The sequence below is a fragment of the Hyposmocoma kahamanoa genome, unplaced genomic scaffold, assembly GCF_003589595.1.
Source record: "Hyposmocoma kahamanoa isolate Upper Pololo Valley unplaced genomic scaffold, ASM358959v1 86, whole genome shotgun sequence".
NCBI classification, from domain to species: Eukaryota; Metazoa; Arthropoda; class Insecta; order Lepidoptera; family Cosmopterigidae; genus Hyposmocoma; species Hyposmocoma kahamanoa.
The window spans coordinates 18053679-18077123 of record NW_020654289.1 but is presented as its reverse complement, the minus strand read 5'-3'; the positions used below and the strand labels follow the sequence as shown (position 1 = coordinate 18077123).

At 37.6% G+C, this 23445-nt stretch overlaps 2 protein-coding genes across 3 annotated transcripts in view; both read left to right on the top strand.

Moving 5' to 3' along the window:
- The first annotated feature begins 2115 nt into the window (after positions 1-2115).
- Positions 2116-4726, top strand: LOC113234954 (phosphomevalonate kinase). Its single transcript, XM_026470480.1, has 3 exons — positions 2116-2199; positions 2749-2945; positions 3631-4726. The coding sequence occupies exons 1-3, from the start codon at positions 2120-2122 to the stop codon at positions 3912-3914; spliced, it is 561 nt and encodes a 186-aa protein (XP_026326265.1). The 5' UTR covers positions 2116-2119; the 3' UTR covers positions 3915-4726.
- A 10202-nt stretch (positions 4727-14928) lies between these two features.
- LOC113234948 (sodium channel protein para) overlaps positions 14929-23445 on the top strand; it is a 122308-nt gene continuing 113791 nt past the window's right edge. For both annotated transcript variants that reach the window (XM_026470472.1, XM_026470471.1), the window contains exon 1: positions 14929-15096. The gene's annotated coding sequence lies outside the window, so the exon portion shown is untranslated. The remainder of the gene's footprint in view (positions 15097-23445) is intronic.

The window sequence follows — 23445 nt, the reverse complement described above, 5'->3', positions numbered from 1 at the left end:
CGGCAATTTCAGTCGGTAACAATAAAATATTATCACAAAATATTTACTTGAATTTGCGTAAGCTATATTTTGTAATGTGTAGTCGTTAGGCGCCCCTAACATTGTGGCGAATTGTGTAACGATAATGTTCGTTTTCGATAAGGGTGGGTGTACCCTATTCGTACAATAATCTTGTTTGATTTGGCACAGTTGGTCAAATGCAGAAATATGAAAAGCGGCATATTGCGGAGCATATTGCGAATGTCGAGTGCAACGGCTGCATGCACCTCTCGCTATGAAAACGTCGTGGCTCAGCACAACAGTTGACTCGGAACACACACACCCGCCGCGCACAATGACGGCGGGAGACGGCGGCGGCGGGGGTGGGCGCGGGGTCTGTGACGATGCAGTTTGCACCGCGGCCTCCTCCATCCTTCACCAACTTGCGCCCGTGTTCTTGGGAATCGTTTTAAATTCAAGAACCGCAGAGCACGTCTCGCCTGAACCTGTACTCTCAATCCACGGAATAGAATCCAAAGTCGACCCTTCAACTTGTCATAAGCCATTCTGAATATGAAACGTTTCTTCACCGCATCATAAGATTTAAAACTCTACTCGGTCGACAGAAAGTTGAGAATCGCATAAATAATACAAAAATGGCAGCGAGTCTTGGTGTGAGTGCGGAGGTGAGAAATACATTAGTGGTACCGTTTTCTATTGGTCGTTGCTCCTGTGTTGATATTAAGCAGTCCACGTGGACTACTCCGTGGTTGCTTGTCTCGTTTTTTTCGGCGGGTCGTTCGCTATCCGTCCCGTTCTAATCTACAACGAAACGTGGAATGTCATGTCCGGAGTTGTTCAGAAAGTCGTGAGCGTGCATCGTGCTTCCAACTTCACACGCAGTCTAAAAAGAGCCTAAGTTTCTTTAAGATTGTCCTCCACATGGAGTTTAATGCTAATACGGAGAGCTTAGTATCGTATGGAATGTTGTATGGTTTAAATGTTTGTGTGGATGAGAGATATTGATAAGCATTTTTAAGTCAATTAAGGTTGTAAGCTAAAAGCGGTTGTTGCTACATTTAAATTATCGGTCGGCATTCAAATAACGCCATTTTTTCGTGTCGGCACGATTTTATTTATGGTTATGTATACGTTATAGTGAGTATAATAACGCGGCGTGGGCGATGCGATACGACGCATAACGAATATAGGGCATTCATTCACTTGGTCACGGATATCAGTTTAGTAGCAACGACTCTATGACTCTACAAAACATTACGCCGACAAAGTTGATTTATTAGGTGCTAAACGCGTACCTACACGGTGAAAATAGGTCTGCGTAATTTGTTTATACCACAACAACATTGTGCTGGCAAGGTAGAGACTATAAAATAAAAGATTGTTATTTTTTTACCTACATTGTAGAAAGCGTTTACCAAATTACATTTAACTGTTTCGAAATAACATAGTAAGACTAATTTAAGACATTAAGTTCGTTATTATTATTTTGTAGTGAATAATTAACTCAGTATTTAATTTTACTAACTCAAAAACTTTTATGAATTCCGCATTGTCAAACCATAGCAGAAAAGCATTGCTTTGACATCTATTGGTAGATTGTTAAACTATACCTGGAAATAATCTAAAGCGACCTCTAGTGAACACTACTCACAATATTTTCAGAACTGATTTAGCAACTAGTACATGTATATTTTTGATAGGTGGCGCTATAGTTGCTGTTTTGGCTAGTTTCGTTTCGTGAATTTCTTCGCGATTTATTTTATTTAAATTTCAATTATACAAACTTGTAGATAAAATAGTTTAGTTTACAAAGTAATGTATTCAAGATTTGTGGGATGTTCACGTGTTTTTATTTAAAATTTTCTGTAGAAAATTCTCATATGTTTATGTATTTACTATTTTTTAATATTTCATTATGTAACGAATATTTCCCTCAAATGTCAAATCGTAGGCAAGTTGTTGTGTTCTGCAGTGTGCGTAAACATATAAAAAATTTCGCATAAATTAATGAAAATAATTACTAGTTGCTGTGCAGGAGTTACAACTAGTTGCATTAGAGCTTAAGTTTATTTATAGCGATATTTCAATAGTTCTGCAACGTGTTTACAGAGTGCCGAATATGCCACCTCGTATTGTGCTACTGTTCAGCGGTAAAAGGAAATCGGGGAAAGACTTCCTGACTGATCACTTGCAAAAACTGTATGTATATTCATTGCTACGCTATCTTGAAGCAGTTAGGCAGTCAAATAATAGACAGATTTCTCGTAAATCTTTTGGATTTGATTTGGATAAAAATGTAAAGCACAGTTCCTGAATTGGTTTTGAACAGTAGACTTAATGAATGTTTTTGCAAAAAACTAAGTTAATTCCAATAATTACGTCGTAGTTCATTTGAACTATAACCAGCAGAAATGAAGTTGGGACAGGGACAGGGAGTTAGTCTCTCAATGTCGACATTCATCACAATGCGAAAACTCTGTAAGACAGAATGTAAAATCTCAAGTTAATTTCTACAGATCTCTTTACAAATATCGGTTTTTAAATATCTAAGGCTAGTTATCAAAGTGATAATAATTTTGATGACTGGACATTGTATTGTTTTGATTATTTTATATTTATTAAATTATAATTATCCATGAAATTTTCCCATATTTATGAAATTTCTATTAAAAGATGTATAAAACAGAATCCTGTTTTTAGTATAGAAAAACATTGAATTATAATGCATGTTATTCATAATCTTTTCAGACTCGGGGACAGATGTGAAGTGATAAAAATCTCTCAACCAATAAAGAGTCATTGGGCAAGAGAAAAGAATTTAAATTTGAATGAGCTGCTTAGTGACACCGAGTACAAAGAACAGTACAGATTGGACATGATAAGGTGGAGCGATGAGATGAGGGAACAAGATTATGGATGCTTTTGTCATGCAGCTTGTCAGAATGGTAAATTGTTTACTTTAACAATTTATATGAACATTTGGGAGTCTGAAGACGTATATTATATTCATTTAATACATTTAATTGTAGCAGTTGAATTCCTTGTGAAAGAGTTCATCCACAGAACTGTCACCTTCCCTATTTCTGCCACAAAGCAGTAATGTGAGCCTTACTGCATTCCGGTTTTGAAGGGTAAGGATGTTGGTGAAATTACAGGCACATGGGACTTGTCAACTAATGTCTCAGGGTGATGGGCGCTGTGTCAGTGTTCGTCAGATCCTTGCAATTGAAAGCTCTGAGTGACACTGCAACTGCTTTGGACAGGTGTGCCGGTTACCACCACCCTCACGACTTGTTCATCTTGTCATTTAGAATCATGAAAAAAATGTAGTAAAAATAATTTTTACTTTTACAGTTTTCATATAACTCAACACAAAAATGTCAGTTTAATTCCTGGCATTTCTTTAATTTTTATGAATTCTTTTGAACTTATGTGCCAATTTTGACTAGAATAATAATTTATCTGTCTGGTCTGATAGTGAAAAATTTTAGGAAAACCAAACATGTCACAGAATGTGACAGAGTGACACTTGACAGTTAGTGGTTTATGTATCTAAACATGTTGTAGATACGTAAACCATTGTTATAACTGACATTTGTAATTTAAAAATGCAAACAATCCAATTTTCAGCTACGGAGAAACCCATATGGATAGTTAGTGATGTGCGTCGTAAAACAGATATACGTTGGTTCAAAGAGACATACAAAGACCTAGTCAGAACAATAAGGATCACCGCAGACGAAGAAACAAGGAGGAAACGAGGCTATCTGTTCCAAACAGGCATTGATGATGTTCCATCTGAATGTGATCTGGATGATTACATGGAATGGGATTTAGTTATAGATAATGGTAGAAATAAACAGCAATTGGAGGAGCAACTAGGTAGTATATTAGGATTGCTCTCGCATTTATGATTATTTATATGGTTTGTGTTTACCCGTGGGTAAGATCTTTTGGGGCGTATTCAGTGTTGCATGCTGAATATTGTGTTGGCGTTGGTCTTATAGATGATTGTTTATTCAATCAAAGGAAAATCAAAAGGCAACTAGAAAAAAGGAAAAAAAAAGAAACATGTAGGCTTCTAACATTTAAAAGCAATTATGAACTGTCATAATTCACTTCACTGGCATATACTGCACTGTGCTTCTGTAATGGGTAGAATTTAAAGCTGGTCCATTATTTCATGTGAAATGTCAAATTAAGTACTTCAGACCTTTAAACTGGATCTCACAATTCATGCTGCAATTCAGACTGGCTTTGTCCCTATTGCCAATTGGACCCCTTCAAATCATTATGATATTACTCAGCAATGTTGCTTTGTAATCAGGAAAATAACACTCCAGTTTAAATCTGAAAATAGTTTCATTTCCTATGTGTAACAATCGCGAAAACCTAAGAACTCGATAACACTCCAGTTTTAAATTTAATTTATCAGAAATCTGTTTTATATGCCTTTTCCTCATTATAGGACATGAGCACAATATAAAATTAAGGAAAATGCCACATATGTAGAACTTTTGTTAACAGGATTACCTATTTATTAAAATAATTATTTTATTTAACAGAAAATCAGGCAGTTAACACAGTTTTTAAACTTTTCTTCCTTAATAAATAAAAGTTAAGTTCATTTGGTACATATTGAGAAATGCTTTACGTCTCCAGTACAGTGTTCTTTTTTAACAGGATGGGGAAATCTGAAACCATAACAGATACTGGGAAACTGTGTAAGGTACCATAAAGCCTTTATGTTTTTAAAATAATTATGTTGTAGTGAATTTTTTGAGTGAGTTTTTCGTAAAAATGATAGCAACAAAATATTTTTAAATTTATTTGCTTTCATGTAGGTATAATTTCATTGAAAAAAAAAATCTTACATGAAATGAATGTAGTGGCCATTATAAGGTCCTACAATATGTGACCACATCACACAGATAAGGCCCCGAAAATATTAATCTAAAAACTGTTTACTTTCTATACAATTCTAAGGATGTGCTCTTGTTGAAGGTTCATGTTGAAATTAAAATAAAATAAAATAAATAAATATAGACTACATCACGTATGTTGCTTTGATCCCAAAGTAAGTGGCTAAAACATTTCTGTTATGGAAATCGGGAACAACGACGTTACCACAAACACCCAGACCCGAAACAATATAGAAAAGATAATTTTCTACATTGACCCGGCTGGAAACCGGACCCTGGACCTAGATGACGGCGATACCATGAAAACCGGCGTGCAAGCCACTCGATCACGGAGGTCGTCGTCGAAATTTATTCGCGCGAAATGTGTCATTTGCTGAAACACATGTTTGTTAATATTTACCATTCAGCGTTTCGTGATCATTTTTTATGGCGAATATTCTTTCACTGATCACCAACGTTAATTACACGAAACGAAAATTACACTTATTTTCAGAGTTTTTGTAGTCTGCCTTTTTTGAGACCGAGTAAATTGACAGTTAATTGCGCAAAAGTGTAGTCCGCGAGCAGCTAGTGATTCCACTCGATAAATATTCTATCGAATATCGACTGAATATTGTTCACGCTTTTGGAATAAATAGCCGAAATTGTATCATTTGAACTGGCAATCCTATAAATGTAATTTTACTAAGAATTAACTTTACTAATTTAAAATTTTTATTGAATTGATGTTCAATTATTTTTTGTGAAATTATTTCATGAGTTTGTTATAATTATTAATACAAAGACTGAACACTCAGAAAAAATTCCTTCGATCCGTAATTACTAATTTTACTAAAAAAACACTATAATTACTCTTTGATTGAGAGGCTAAGCACGTGACCAGTAGTAGTTAGTTTTTCTGCTGTACATGCAATTGTTCTGGAAATTACATTTACCAGCTCAATAATCATAAGGAAAAAATTAAAACTACTCATGCGTCAAACCAATGACAGGAATCTAATCAGCGTTCTTCTAATTTATTAGTGGCTTGTGCTGCGTCTTACAATTCGGCCAAAATCAGTAAAAAATGAAAGTAATGCTTGTTACCGTCAATGTGACTTAAAATTGTTTATAGACTCAGTGAAGTCCATATTGTGACAAATGGAAATAAAGTACTTTGTTACTCCGCGAACCTAGTGAAGTTAAATTGTCGTCGTCATCATGAAAAAATACTAACACACGCAACTATTTAGGCATAATGTGTTACGTGATTATTTATTTGTTATATACAAATGAAGAGCTGGATATTCGTAATGAAATTGAACACGTTCTGAATACAGCGGTGTATGTAAAAAAGAGCTATTTTTGTTTGAGCAACTGTTCTTGTGAAGTAGTGATGTGTAAATTTTACACTGGAAATTTAAAGTGAATTTAACGTTTTACTTCGTTTGCGTCGTGATTTGAAATTTCTTTAGGCATTTGTTTAGTATTTTAAATTAATTACCGACTCACCATAATTTAACATCTTTAAAAAGTTGACAACATTTTACTTTTTTGGAATACCTACATTATTTTTAGGTTAAATCATATTTTATTTATAATAGTTACTTGACAATTTTAACAACGTTTTGCTATAAGGAGCCTTCATATTAGACGCTTATATAAGCGTTGCAATGGCGCGGCAGTCGCGCGTTACATTTAAAGTTTGATAATAATTATAACACTTGGGTTGATTGAGTTTTAACCGGATTTTTACTCAAACGCAGAGTTTTAATCCATTTCTGCCCAGAATAGTGGGCGAAACGGCGAATATGGAATTTGGTATAATTTCGTAGTTAATGCAAATTTCGATGTAAAAAATCTTTTTTGACGGAAAAGACGCAACTCCACACAATAGTAAGGATGGACATTACGAATCGGTTTTTATGAAGATCTATTAAAGTGCATCGACGATTTTTTTGTATCGATTTATTTCAATGCGATTTTCATGCGAATCGATTCAATAGAAAGGTAAATCGAATCATTTAGATCTGAAAGCAATAAACATTTCTAATAATATCATTAAGTTTGAACAAAACTCGATTTACAACAAACATTTAGTTGGAAATAGTTTTTGCCCTCGATTTCGAGCGTTAATGGGTTTTAACCCGATTTAAACTCGGCGTTAACTAAGCACTAATAATCCACCAAGAAGGCCATCGTCGTTATTGGTTATATATCTTTTTTAATTTATTGATTTTGGCAACAAGGCCATCAACATACACCAGTTTTAGGATCAACATCCACTGGACAGACTCGCTATTCTGCCTAATCTTTTGTATGCGAAATCTCTTACACCAAACTATAAATATTAATTTGTAATATTGATTATAATGAACATGATGATAATTTAGCTCCATGAAAGCCATTTATTTTTGTGACATTACTCCGCTAGTTTGATATATAGATTATAATTATTAACACGAAGAACAATTCCTTATACAGTATTGTTTTCCACTACATTACAATGTTTAATAATTGAATAGTATCGTATAAAAAGTTGTTATTAAATTTGATAACCATATATTTTTCCTGAAAGCGAGTCAATACACAAAGTAAAAAAAAAAATATTTTATGGAAAATCGTATGTGAAAAATTTAACTATATACTAAAATTATTTTCCTATACAAATATGTAAGGTACCTAAGAAAGTTTCCCTGCATCTGTTATACTTATAGATATCCTCATATTGTCCCAGTTAAAAAGTATACTGTATAATAATAGCTTCAATGTAGTCCATTATGACTCAAGTTATTTTAAACTTTGCAGTCGACCCTGTTGTTTTAGCTGTCCAATTTGCTCGTAAGTGTATTGTCGTCAATTATTTCAATCTATTTATTTTAGGTGATGGATGATAAAAATTCTGTCGATTGGATATTTAATATGATACAAATAAATTTTAATAATAGCATGGTACATTAATGGTACATGTACGTGCATTAAACCACCTCGTTTTTTTTAAGTATTTCAACTTCGCATTGTTAGCCTAATGGGAGAGCGGTCACTTCTCAAATGCGAGGTCGAGGATTCGAATCCCTGCGGTGGCGGGCTCAACAGCACATCAAGCTATGCGCTTTTCTTCAATTATCGCCTCCAGTACAAGATCCAGCAGTGTGCAGCTTGATGTGCTGCCTACTGTACCTATGAATTTTATTTCTAAGTTATGTACATCGTTGCGCCGAGATGATGTTCGAATATACCTTGCGAAAGTTTAAGACACTCTCATCTATGGATTGTGTTAGAAATATTTGATTGGCTCAATATTTACTTCCTTATTCCATCCCTTTCCCGCACAACTTTACTCGCATGCAAGAGCTAGACAAGAATCCTACTGGTGACACCTAGCGGACGAAAGAAACATTCTCTGCCGGCCGTTAAAATTTCGTCGATGAATGCAATGGCCGCGCGCGCAACCGCCTCCGCTAATAATTAATAGACATAATAGTGTACTGAAAAATAAAGTAAACAATTTGTGAATCATCAAGAATCGCTCCCTGACGAGTTAAGGAACTAAGATCGCTCATGAGATGAGTGGCAGAAAGTCGCGTGGTTGGCCTTCACGAGGTATTGTGCTTCCAAATTACCTACCCGTATTTGTGCCAATAATTCAAACTTAGGTTGATCATATTGATTTTTTTTATTGAATTTCACGATTTTTTTTGGTAGCTAGTACAGTATTAATATAATCACCACCCTAGACACCTCCACCCTGCATGCCTACAAGATCATGCCTCGTTTGAAGGACCCCATATCGTAAGACGGAGAGAATGCGTGCGCTGGAAGGGAGTTCAATTTCTCAACTGTGCGACAGAGGAAGATGCCACCAAACCTTTTATTTCTGATGGAATACGGCTAGTTGTAAAACGGTGACTACGAAGGCCAGCACGCGTGTTTCGGAGCAGGAAAGGGGAGGGCGGGATAAGGTTGAATAGTTCTTCAGAGCACTCGCCATGGTACATCCAATAAAAGGCGCTAGGTGATCTACACAGTTGTAGAGTACGACGTTACAAGTACTACGATATTTTGCCATCGTGATATTCATGTATTGTTTGTGAAGCAACTCCACTAGTTTGTTATAATTATTAATACAAAGAAAAATTTGTCGTATAGGATTTTTCGTCGACCTGGTAACTCGACCTTGTAGCTCAGTTGGCAGAGCGACGCTACTGTACAGCGTGGTCACAGGTCCTGTCGGGTCCAAATAATTTTTCTTTGTGTTCAATCTTCATTAATAATTAGGTTGATCCTATCGTTGTCACTCCCTGCAGAGCTGGCAGGTTTGGATTGTTCATAGTCATAACTTTTTTTTATAAAAAAAAAACCGACCTCAAAATTTGTGTAATTTCAGCCAAGTTTTATTCGAATCGGTTACCGGAAAGTGCGCTAAATCGCATTCATCGCCCTTGTTTGCTACCCTTAGGGTAGAATATTTTCTCAAAATAGAAATATAACAAAATTCTCATAATCAGCAAAATCGGTTTACAAATGGAGCCAGAGTAATCGCGTAACACATACACAAACTACATTCGTGACTACCTTTCCCTAACGGCGAAGGAAAATTTTGTGGTGAGAACGTGAGGCATCCTCAACCTGCATTGAGCCAGCGTGACTCTGTCTTTAGAGGAGACTCGTGTAATGCAGTTGACGGTGATGATACCAATTCCAACCTGCACATCCCTTTTAGAGAAAACAGTCTACCGTCCGCTACCGCAAAAAGCGCCTGCAGAGTTCTTGTTAGATTTAAATGTTAAACCTGTGATATTTCGACTCCTACGTATCGTAACCCACAAAAATGGTTTATTATACTTAGTAATAAATATACATAGCATGAAAAATAGTTATTAATGATTAATTTAATGGCAATATCCCCAGAATCGCAGGTATTATTCTCATTTTAGGCCTTTTAATACGTTAAAACCTGTAAAGTTGGGAATTTGCGCTTACGATTTTTTACGTAGGAGGGATCAATTTATTACTTGACTTGATTAAATTACTAGAATAAACCTTTGTATGCTTAGTGCCGTGATCCGCCTTCCAATTGTATTTCAATGACTATTTTTCAGCCATTAAGCGTGTGTTTTCCATACAAAATCACTCGTCGGTTTCCTCCCTGGTTTTGTGACACGAGGGAAACATTTATTAACATAAAATAAAGAATCACACATAATATTCTTCCATGATTAACTGCCTTCGTGGCCGAACGGTTACCATGCCGGACTGCCACGCACAGGTCCCAGGTTAGATTCCCGGGCCGGGAGAAATATTTGTATGGCCTACATTTATTTCTCTCATAAGTTTGGGTGTAATTTGTAGTTGTCTAGGTGTGTCCATGGCACCTGCAACATAGGGTTTCCTTAGTGCGGGTCTATGACGAGTGAGTGTGTGTTCAGTGTGATTTCCTTTTTTTTCGATATCTTGTTTTTAAAAGCACTAGAAAATATTGAAGGTCCTAGTATAATCATCGTCAACAGACGTCTAGTGTACAAAAGTAATAAGTCCTAATACAACTACTTCTTATATGCCTGTGTGAAATATCTTTCATGTAGATCCAATTTTGGAGAATATCGTAGAGAATAAGATTTAATTTCACTTTTTTTAACTACAATATTCAGCAAGACCTGCAGTTGTAGGTACTTATCGCACAGTATTTAGGAGAAAAGCGATGGCAATAGCTTTTTTAAATACCTATTTCTCAAATGTTTCGACCCTCGTGTCCCCTCTTACGCAGTCGCGTGATTACATAAGAAGTAAAAAAGTTTTTGCTGAATTTGTCTTAAAAAATCGTTACAAGTTTAATTTTACTTACGTAATTTTGTAATCAATTTATTATTTACAAAAAGATATGAGTTTTTACAATATACAGTAACTTATTTATTTATTGAACTGAGCGTTTTATTTTTCTTTTTAACGTTATTTAAAACCATTTTACCGTTGTAGTTAAATGGTGTCGATTCTGGGAAAACGTAAATATCAATTTAGTCTGGAGCTGTCAAATTAGTCTACACTCATATTAGATTATATTCCTTGAATTATTTAAATTGCATGCATTTGTATCTCGCGTAAATTTTAAGGACCAGTCAAAATTTAACTTTTTTTTAAATAAAAAATAAGTGCGCATTCGACCTCCATCTCACCTGATGGAAAGTGACGATGAGGTCGAGGATGTAGCATGCACACCTAAATAATGCCTATTCACTCTCGCCTTGAAAAGGTCCAAGTTATAGCGTTCGGGGAACAAGTCTGCAGGCAGGGAATTCCACTCCCTAGCCGCTCGCCATACAAATGTGGAAGCGAAACGCTTCGTGTGAATCCGGGGAATATCCACAACATAGGGGTGGAACCCCCGCCCACGTCTAGTCTCTATTCTAGAGATGATATTTAGCAGAGCCATCCCATAAGTGGCAGCAGTATTCCATACACGACCGAACTTGTGCTTGGTACAGCTGAAGCAACTGTCCCGGTGTGAAGTATCGCCTCACCTTGGAAAGGATGCAAAGCTTCTTGGCTGCGTTCAGATTGGACGACAGGTCCATTCCAAGTAGGTGGAGACGGTCGGCCATCGGTATGGATATATCACGAAAAGTCGGAATCAGGTGAAAGGGACTCCGTTTGGTGGAGAAAAGACACGCCTGTGTTTTGATCGCATCAAATTTGACAAGATTGGCATCGCTCCAATCGGAGACTGCCTTAAGTGTCAAATTCAAACGACTAACCATGGACTCCCGACAAGACTGGATTTCTTCTCCACTGACCCTTGCATTGGTCAAGTACCTGTCCACAACTGTGCTGTCATCAGCATACCCAAAGGTACCTGAAATCAACATATCGCTTACATGCAGCAGAAAGTGGGTTGCGGACAGTACAGAACCCTGAGGAACTCGGCATCTATCGCCCTATGTTCGGAAGAGTAGCCTTCTAAGACGACTCGAATCGAACGTTCACTCAAGAAATCCGAAATCCAATTGCCAAGGGTAGTGGGAAGCCCATAAGAGGGAAGCTTGCTTAAAAGGCATGCCTGTCAAAGGCCTCAGAAATGTCTGAAGACAGCAATGGCTTCGCCATGCTCTTCTATAGCCTTGCTCAATAAGTGAGAGGCATACACAAGAAGATCCCCAGTAGATCGCCCTCTTCGGAATCCGTACTGGCGATCACTGAGGAGATCGTTGCCTTCAAGGTACGACAGGAAACGGTTGTTAAGTACACGTTCCATAGTCTTGCAGAGTATGGAAGTGACTGAGATAGATCTATAGTTGACAGGGTTAGCTCTGCTTCCTTTTATAGGCACTGGTTGCACATTTGTAAGCTTCCACGACCTGGGAACTACACCAGTCTCAAGAGGCGTTACAGGTGTGTGAGAATAGGAGACAACTCAGGCGCACAGTTACACAGGACTATTGCTGGAATTCCATCTGGTCCGCTAGCTTTATGCACGTCTAGACTTCGCAGAGTTCTGAGTACCTCTTGGCGTATGCGAACTGGCGCCATAGTGCATCCAGTCTGAGGTAAATAAGTTGGTAGGTATCCTGCGGCATCCAGACGCGAACTCTCTGCAAAGAGTGAGGCGAAAAAATTCGCCTTCTCTTCCGCAGTATGGGCCAGCGAGCCGTCTTCGACCGCTTTGGCCAGGGACCAAAAGGACCTGCTGCCTGCTGGAAAAGGGGCACACTTGGCCCAGCGTAACACACTTTTGCACTTCGTGGCGGCTTTATTAACGGCTTTCTTCAGATTCCGAGTATACGGAGCTTTGCGTAGTCGAGCATCTGCCCAAGCTTGGTACGCAGGCTATTTTTGTGCTTCAGCACGACTACAGTCAGCGTTAAACCATGGACGAGCTTGGGGTCCATTGGGTACATCGAAGTATGGTATATAATACTCCATGCCCATTCGCAAGACCTTAACTACAGCATCAGCACAGCTCGACGAATCTCCTGAAGTAAAGCAAGCCTGTCAGGGATATGAAGCAAAAAAATGGCGCATTTCGTCCCAAACTGCTAACCTGTATCGCCACACCCGTCTCGTACCACTGGAGCCCTGATCGGGTAGGGAGTATACGGGTACAGCTTTCACCAGACAGTGGTCAGAGGTACCCAATGGTGCATCCACAACCACCGAGTATCGGTCTCTCAACATCTGGGATTCTTGTGGCGTCACTGACAAGCTGGGAAAGGCTTAGCGATAACGCAAGTTTTCGCGTCTCTCTCCCAGCATGATCGGTCATCTGGTGTGGGAACAACCATTCTTGATGGTGTGCATTAAAGTCCCCCAGAATGACTAGTTGTGCCGCTGGATACCTGAGCTGAGCCTCATCAGACGTCTCGCTCAGATGTTGGAATAGCTTGATTGTCTTTTGATCTCCACTGTGCGAGAGGTAGACACAGCAGTGTACTATTTGGGTAACTCTTGTGTCAACCAGAAGCCACAAACTAGAAAAACTCGGTGCCTCAAGGTTCTTTACTGCTCTAAATTAAAATTTAATCTCCTTATATTTTATAAATAAAGAAAATGTTCTAAACCTACACGAAGTTTAGTTTGTTTTCCCGATTTGACGCTATTTTGTACAAGTAAAAGCAAACTATTACAGTTATATGAAAGAAATCCATAATGGAATTAAGAATATCAACCTGATTAGATACTTGAGGATAAATTTATTAAAGAATGTTTTTGAAGTAAATCTTAAGACAACATGCAACTTTTTTAGTAGTAGTAACATCATGTAATGTAAAATGTTAGTTTTACTTTAAAAGTTGCTGATCGTTATGCGTAGGCCGGAACCGTGAGGACATTCTTGTAGGCCTCTACGCATTCGTCAAGCGCGCACACGCAAATATAGATATTAAATATTGTCATATTTAAGTCACTCTTGTGTTTTGTCAAGAATTCACCTTTAACCATCGTACCTAAAAATCAGCTTAGTACCTTTTAAAGAACAACGACGATCTTATTATTGAACATAATTACACCAATATTATGAATTATTTGTACGCAAGTCAACTGAATTATTTTTCCCTTTTTCACTTTCAAATTGGAGATTTAAAGTTTCGTTTCTCATATCAGTCTTACTTATCATAGATCGTGTAGTTCCTTTTAATAGCACCTAACCCAACGCAACTATGTCATACGTGGCATGAAAGGGGTGTAATCGGGTCAGGCGACCTTCGGCTTGTCGCTAAATGTTACCCTAATTGCCCATCCCTCGATAAACCACCCGGGCCTTTTGTTTTACGGCTTTATACAAATAAATAAATGATCAGCCTACCTCTATATACTCTCTATAAATTAATATTGGTCCTCCTTGTTTCTTATTAACTTGTGTACTGTTCATTTATTTGCATTACAATCTTTCTTCTTATGTCGGTGCAAAATAAGTAGCGTTATGGTCAACGATGTCTTTGTTGTGAGTGTACGGTACATGTTTTACAGGAGCAAGTTGCATATTTTAAATACGGTAGAGTTCATTGAGTTAATTTGCAAAGTAAAGCGCACACAGTAGCGGCGATTCGGTACCGCAAGATGGGTTTAATCTAGTGCGGAGCGTCATTAGGTGGCCGCCGTTCGATCTAGTGGGTCGTGTAATAAACTCCCGATTGTGACCGTTGAGGCGGAGGCGGAACGTCAACAGCGGTTAAAGTGCGGCACTGCGGTAACTCATGCCGTCTACGAAAGAAGAAAAAACTGCAAAAATGAAAATTTTTTAGCTATTTTCAAAAATTTCCTTAGGCGTTACTAGGCAATCAACTGCCAACAAATTGCGATAAATACCGTAGCTGCGAGTGCAGCCCCGAACGAGCCGCTGCCGTTTCCGCTGCGTCAAGCGGCTCCGGCTGTTCTGGCTCTGCTACGGGCGACGGCCCGGCCCGTCGCCGGGCGCGTGCGCGCGCAGCCCCGCGCCCCGTTCGATTTTCGCTGTGGCAGCGCGTGTGGCGGCGCGTTGCATAACGTCGCGGCGGGGCACAGGCCGCACACTCCGACACTCCGTGCGCGACCCCGCTTCGAGCGCCCGCCGGCGCCGCGCACCGCGCCATCCCGCGCCCGACGCGCCCTTTACGTAACGCGCAAAGCACGACGCGTGCCCCCGGCGAGTGCACGACCAGACCGACAGTGTGAGTGTGAGGCGAACGGAGTTGACGGAATCGGCGCGGCCTCGCGGCGGTGGCTGGTAGGTTTGGCGGCGGCGCTGCGGCGCTGTGCGCGCTCTTTGTCCGGGCGCGTGGTGGTGGCGGTGGTCGCGTGCTGAATAATTGACGCGGAGGCTGCCCGCTATCGACCCCCTCGCGTGACGCGCGTGATTACCCGCGGCAAGGCCGCGTCGCCCGCCGCTGCCGCACTACGTCGCGCCGCCACCGCCGCCGCCACCACCGCACAGACAACTTGGGGCCTGGCGCCCTGGCACTCCGACTCTCTGGTTTCTGACCCCGGTAGTAGATCCCGATGCCCAAAGAGGACGTGCCGGATATTTAGTGACCTGTCATTTGAAGGCCGAATATGCGCAGTTCACCCGTTCGGTTTCAGGATAGAGTTTCACGTATCCAATTACAAGATTGATATATTGCTGCAGAAACCGTAAATTGAGACGAACGTGAGCGGGTTCACTGTGGATAGCCTATAGTTTTTCACTTTCATGATTCGTGTTTCACTTTCGAAATAGTTCTGCCTGAGCTCAAAATAGCATTCAAACAAACGCACCTTTTGTCAGTGTCAAAAGCATGCATCTATCGATTTAAAGCAACAACAAGGCATGATTCATTCTTTCAGGAAAGTTCGTCTTAACCAAATGGTTATAATTGACAGTTGGAGCGATAAGGTGAGCGGATCGAAACAGTAACCTTTACCCGATGATGGGCTTAGACGACCTTAACGTTCTGTTCACCGTTACATAACACTTCTATATTCCATAACAATTTAATCCTAGTAAGTAAACTATTACTGATTGGCATCCTAATATTCACTACTGTTTGCTTTTCTAACATAAGAAGTTTTGATAAAGTTCATTTCTACGTGTAAACAACAATTGATAAGGTGTGTTGGGTATTGGGTCCTGACCACTTGGGAACTAAGTAAAACAGGCTTTGTTACGTAAAAGAGGCTATTACGCGCGCCATTCACGTGCGCTGCTCGATTGCTCACGTTATGGTTACCGACAACAAATTGCACAAATACCAGAAGTAACTTAGAAAGAAAAACAAATTATTTAGAAAATTGCTTAGACAATGAATGCGGCTAAAAATGCGGGCGCTACGAAACTGCTACGCGCGACTCGTAGACGGCTACGCGGTATTCGTTGAAGGTTACAAAGTACCGGCTGACGTTACATAAGAGATTTATCCCAGAATCCTAAGTTTCTTTGTGACGAGAGAGACCATATTAGAGTACTACAAAGGTAATCTGTGTATAATTATCTACACAAATTATATAACCTATCTGTGTTTCCAAGGAACCAAATCAAATAATATTGTAGATATATTAAATACCAGACGAATCCTGAGACATAAAGTTGATTGATTTTTGTACCTTTAATATAAACTTATATACATTAGAACTATTGGGCCTGTCTCCTAATTATATAACCAGAAATTATGGATTTCCATTAAGACTTCATATTCTACCGAAATCTCCTTGGATGACATTGTGGGCTGGCATAATAAAAAGCCTACTGATGAACCAGTGGTCTGTATCGGAATTCGATATTCAAAGTGTGATTTTTGTAAATCCTATTTCAAATTCATTTAAGTATAATACAGATAAACAGTCTTAAAGGATGGAAAAAAAACAGTAAAGAACTTTCGTGACTGTATTTGTATATAATTTGTGACTGTGATTGTATATGTATAATTGCCTAGAAATATATACCTTTAGTACTTATAATACATGTTAGTGAAAAAAAAAACCATTTTCGCTTTTTAAAATGAGCTGACTGACCTCGTTGCATCGTAATTATACCTAGTAGTTAGTTACCATTATTTTATAAAAGTTTACATAGAAACAGGCAGTGAGCAATATAATATCATTGGAAACAGGAAACAGACGTATTAGCACGTTATTATTATGTTGTTTACTTTTTCTCATTATTATGTTAATTCTTCTATTATTTCTAGAAATTTCTGAGGTTGTATTATACATTGTTTATTTAATATTAACGGATTTTTTGTGTGTTTGTTTGTAATATCTTATTAGTGCTTACATACAGACACCACTAAACAATATATATGCATACAACAAGAATTTAAAATGTACAAAGGCAAGCATAAACTCGATGGTATAGTCCATAATGCAACGGTATCTATGTACTAGTCATAATGGGATTTTTTCCAAGTTGAACAAGAACAACTGAAAAGATAGTTGATTCCTCGGTTGCAATGCCGTATATAAAAAAAATAATATATGTAACAGCGAATGTTACATAGTCAATGCTCATGTATGTACAGCCAATAACGTGTTTCATCATCTCAAGATTTAAATCTCATCTGTACACTCAAGATTTATGAAACATCAGTATTTCAAGTTTTAAATCAGTCACATAACAAACTTAGAAATAAATTAATTTGATTTCTAGGTTTCATGAGAAATATAACTTATATAACTTCCTGAATAGTTCCCAATAGATTCCTTTCAGTACCTAATACGTGTACATTTTTCCTATACACTAAGACGTAACTCTGAAAGCGATCCTGAACGATAATTCCGATGACGTTTGCCTTGGAATGGTGCAAGAACTGGAGACGAGGACCTAGTTCACACATTATTATTCACATATCTACCACTAATCTGCAAGAATTTTATTTTCTCGTTCCGGACAGTTCCGGAGTGTGGATATCTTTGCTGATGATTATTATAACTCGGAGCTTTTTAGCGATAATAAAAATAAAATCAGATATATTTGACTTGCAAAATACATAAATAACAAGCAATTACGTTATTCTTTCATAATACAAAAAAAAAACATTAATAGAAAACAGAGAAAAAATTCTACATAAAATAAATAAGTAGTAAAAGGCATGTCAAAAGAGTCCATGACTCTATGCTAATTACATAGCTCATCATGGCATGTCATAAAATTGAAAACTATAGTCAAAATATGTATTTTGCCACATTAATTGATTATTAAATTCAAATACAAATAAGTGGAAATTATACAATTCGGCTCTGAATAAATTTGCCACAATTAACCATTATCATATAAATATATATTTTTTAACTTATTTGGTTTACCAACAGCTATTGCGTTGAGGCTTATTTACTAGGTACATTGATTTGTGGTTTTAAATTTAATACACAGATAATTACAGGTAATCACCTCATGCAAAAAAGGCAAAAGAAGCCTTATTAACCTAACTTTATTTAGGAAATGAACCAATTTTTTCTGATCTCAATTGTTTATATCTGTTTTTTCAAACTAACCAACGTTTCAGGCCCTGTTACAGATCTCATGGTCACGGCTGATACCAATGTCTATACAACAAAATACTATTTTATTTTAAAATTTTTGAAAAACAAGGGTAACCAATCTCCATGTACGTCCAAATATTCATTATTTATTTTATATAAGTTATAAATTCTATATGTGGGTGAGTTCTAGTCGTATATTAATGAATTTAAATATTGCCCAACACTAAACGTGCACAAATACATAGAACAGATATACATATAAACACTAACTCTGCTTCGTAAAGCGTCTCGAGATTACTTCTCAAGCAGCAACAGATAACATTTATTTGAATATTGGCAGTGCCCGAGACACTGCCGTTCGAATAGGAGGAGGATATATATTTGTATATAGAATAATGAATACGGAATTTCTAGGCAAGTGGCTTCATATTCCACCACATAGTCACTTTCCATTCCGTAAGATTGTGGTTAAATGCTTGTCTAATATTCTTTTAAGAAACGCAATCACCAATTGATCGAAATAAATTAATTCTATTGAATTACAACCTAAATCTCATCAATGTTCGATCGGAATTGATTGCGCGATTAGGACCTTGAAAATACATCTACAATAAGATAAGACCAACCTTAATAATAAATAGATACGAGCGAAAGCCTACCCAATAAAAAGGAATTATGCGTAAAATAGTGTCTGTAGTCTCTGAGAAGGGATAGAGGTACTACTAATAATTTTAATAATTTTAAAGTTTAATTTCTTTTTAAGATTTCAAGTGACGAGTCGAACAAGTCCTGCGACTGGTGGTAAGCGACACACTGCCTACAGCACTTGCAGTGCCACTCGGAGCTTTAAATAGCAAAGATCTGAGGGGCACTGCCACTACGCCCGTCACCTTGAAACGTAAGTTGACAAGTTCCACGTGCTCGTAATTTCACCAGCACTCTTACTCTTCAAAACTGGAGTGCAGTAACACTCACATTATTGCTTGGCGGCAGTAATAGGTCAGGTGACAGTACTTCCCTGGACGAACACTATTATAAGGAGCTCCACTAAGTGAGAAATTTTAATGAATTCGCAATAAAACCGTTATGTTCAAGTGAAGGCAACGTCCGGATCCCTGGTTAGTCGTTTTTTCATTAATCGGTTACCGTTTGCCGCTTAATCGACTTGTTAAATGATTTCCGATAATCGAAATGATCGTGTAAATTAGTTTTGCGTTGACTTAATTCCACAATTACCAGCATGCTCAGATTTACATTTTGGACTTTTAACCGTAGTTATTAATGATGAGGCATAGAGTTGAGTTTAAATCTTAGGACAGTGTAAACTTGAGTGTGCTGTTCTTTACAGTGTACCTGTAGGAAGTTCCCCTTATATGAGAATTTATTCCCATAGATATTCTGTGTTTATTTAGAAATGTCAACAAACATTTACACGGTATACAATTAAAGAAATAATATAATAAACATACCTATTTCGGCACATAATATGACAGATCATTTACATATGGAAAAAAGCATTGAGGGCATGGTGTTTACGAAACTGATAGATAATATTTTCCTCTAGATACGCAGCCCTTTAATTATTTGAAAACATCGTTAAAGACCTTAAAATAACATACCTACATTTGCTATCCACAAATATCTTTAAAAAATGGTAACTTAGCCATAAATAAATGATAGCGCAAAATCCTGCATCGAAAACGCTAAACAAAGGCCAAACAAAACGCATTCTAGTCCTCATGCCCTAGAAAGCTGACCCAATTGCTTGTTTTAATAAATAGAAACGTTTTAGCGTAACGACATGGCTATATGAATATTATTTTACCAATTCAAACTTGTGGTGAAATGTAACTTACGGTTAACGTGCGTGACTGACGAGTTTGCTGTTCGCTTTATGCTAGAGTTGGGCCGTTTGTTTGGTAAAATATAACTTCATTTTTGACTACTATCAAGATTATGTCATTTTTGACTAAAGTCAAGACAGAATCGGCAGATTTTATCCAAAATACGAAATTAAATCCGGGGTGCAATCAAGAACAACCAGACCAGAACTAACTTGCGAAAGTTCGTTTTCTATGAAGCTCCTCGTGTTAATCACTACACCAACGCGGTCGTCATATTTATGCCATGAAGATGTCGGGGAGACGAATGCAGGCAGTACATTCAATTATTTATTTTATTTATTAAAGTTATAAAGTTATAGTCGTTATAAAATTATTATTACATTAACGAAGATATGTAAAGTAGACCTAGTTTCCTTAATTTATAATGCGTTGAAATCTTAAAGACTATCAATATAGAACAATTATAGTAAGGCTTTAATTTTACTTTTAAATTTTGATAACGAATTACAGAAAATATCCACATCCATGAACCTGCTGTTGTATGGCTGATATGATCGCCTAATAAAGCTATTGCCAACTACACATTTCCGCAACTTCTTAATTGAGAAAAGTGTATTCCTAGGACAAGATCTTTCAATTAGACAGGGTACTCTGCAATCTATAAGATTCAGTAGAGGTTCAATCTATTATGCTAGGACGTGATATTATTGCTTACGGGAATCTGTGACTGCTAAAATAGGACGCATAAATTCCTGAAGATATTGTTAATAAATATAACACCAGGAACGAACAACACCCCGTTGCGTAGATGGCGGCTTTACTACGTTCGCAATCCCTAGCATGCCCATTAGCCCGACAGGGGAAGTAACAGACTAACGGTGACTTGTTTAAGTAATGTTATGAAGTTTTCAATTAAACATTTTTTTAATGATAAACAATCTACCACGCATTTTCTACGATGCGGCTAGTCGCGGGCGGCTGGCTGCGTGCTTTTCCTATATATTGAAATAAATAATATCCATTGACGAGGCCGCGACTCGGAAGTAGTACTAGTCGCTCGCGTCTAGCCGCTTAGTGGAAAATGGTACTAAAGTGTACTTGCACGATTCTTCTAACAGTGTTATCATAGCAGTATATCATAACAACATTATAATAAGATAAGTATGGTAACGCAATACATACGTAGCAGCGCGACTCGTATGTGTACGCACCCGCCGTGTGCTGTGTACGTACGCACACGTTCGCATAATCTCGCGATGCATTCGCGTTGCATAACGCTGGTCGTCTCACGCGCCTTTCATTATTATGCGAATGTGTGCGTCCGCACATGGCGCGCGGCGGGCGTGCACACATACAAGCCGCGTTGATACGTTTCTATGGAGTTACTATTCTTGTCTTATTATATTATGGTATTATGCCCGGAAGTATTATACGAAAAAATATTGAGTAATTGTTATAAATTAACTAACAAAAGCAATGGCATTCCAATTATTAATATCAGACAGAGAAATGTGGGCAGACCAGTACTTTAGTATATATCTGCCTCCGTGGCCGAACGGTTACCATGCCGGACTGCCACGCAGAGGTCCCAGGTTCGATTCCCGGGCCGGGAGAAATGTTTGTATGGCTTACATTTATTTCTCTCGTGAGTTTGGGTGTAATTTGTGGTTGTCTATGTGTGTGTCCATGGCACCCGCGACACAGGGTTTCCCTAGTGCGGGGCTATGTTGAGTGTGTGCGTTATTTATTATTATTTATTTATTTATTTATTTATTAGCAAACAACACCACCTATAACAATATAACAATGACCTGGTGAAGGTTGCGGGTCCTGTCATTGTAAGACTGTTCGTTGTGTCGATCTTTGATGGAGACCTATGTCCAGCAGTGAACGTCCTTTGATTGAAACGATAATGATTATGATCAATGATTATTATATTACACCGTAATAATTTACCCGTGACGTATCCTGGAGACACAGTGTTCTTTCTATTGTATCGCTTAAAGCCGTGTTTTTATCCAACATAAAAAAAATATGATTTTTTAAATTGTTTACCAAAATCTCAATGTCACGCGACCGGTTAATGAAATTTAAAGACAATCGATGCAGGATAAATGGGGAATCTACACCATTTGCGTCTTCGGTTGAGATATTCATTTATATAAACACTAATAACGTTATAACGCGAGGAAACGTTATGTCGTAACTCTAGCATTACCCAGTTCGCACGCGAAGGCGCTGAGGTGAAATTAGTTTGAAATATTGTCAATGCCCGAAAGAAGCATAAACACGACTAAATACCTCTGTTGCAAGATTTATAACGCTATTTATTTCACCAGAGTTGTGGCTTATGCTTTCTTAGAGTTAAATAAACTTATTAGAAAACATGAAGGTCGTCAATATATGCATAAATATACTGAGATAAAAAATATGATACAGCTGTGAATCCAAGGCAATATACTACATATAAAAATACACTTTACCTTCTTATCATCACTTACACGAAGTCAGTAAAAAGCAATACCTGCGGTAGATAAGGCTCCTCCCTCTCCCATATATTGGTTTTATTTCGAAGCAGCAATATTGAGACTCGCTATAGGTAAATTCATAAACTTTCTTTTCAAGTAATGATACATTTTTTTATTGGTACTATGTACGTAAAGCAGGTTGATTTGGTGCGAGCGGGCGATGCACTCGAGTCACTGCATTGATTACATGGTATCAAGGCAAACGTTATCGATCTAACATCTTCTTTGTTTCTTAATGTACTTTAAATTAATCTTAGTATGTTAATTTGGTCATAAAATTTTATCATAATGATAATATAGACTATAGGTAATTACGATCACTAATTACAGGTTTCCCATTAACTAAATCAGACGATAGCGGAGGTTGACAACTCAATGGCTGAGAATTATAAAATGGTAATTATAAATTAGTTTTCCTTACCTAATTTGGATGACAATTTTTATTACTTATAATATTATCATGATGTACTATTTAATATTTTAGTATAGTGTCCTGAAATATTATTGAATATTTTACGATAATTTACTCGAATACTTAAATAATAGAAATATGCCACCGAAATTAGGTAGAGAACGAAAAAGAAACCTGAAAAAGAGACCTGAAAATTACTCAGAGCAAGCAAAAATGGCGAGCTTAGTAATTTTATTGTATTTAAAAAACGAACTTTACTTTTACGTTTAAGCAAAACATTACCACGTAAACTCAGAGATTAAATTAATTCCTTGCTTAAAACTTAAGCAAAGATCGTT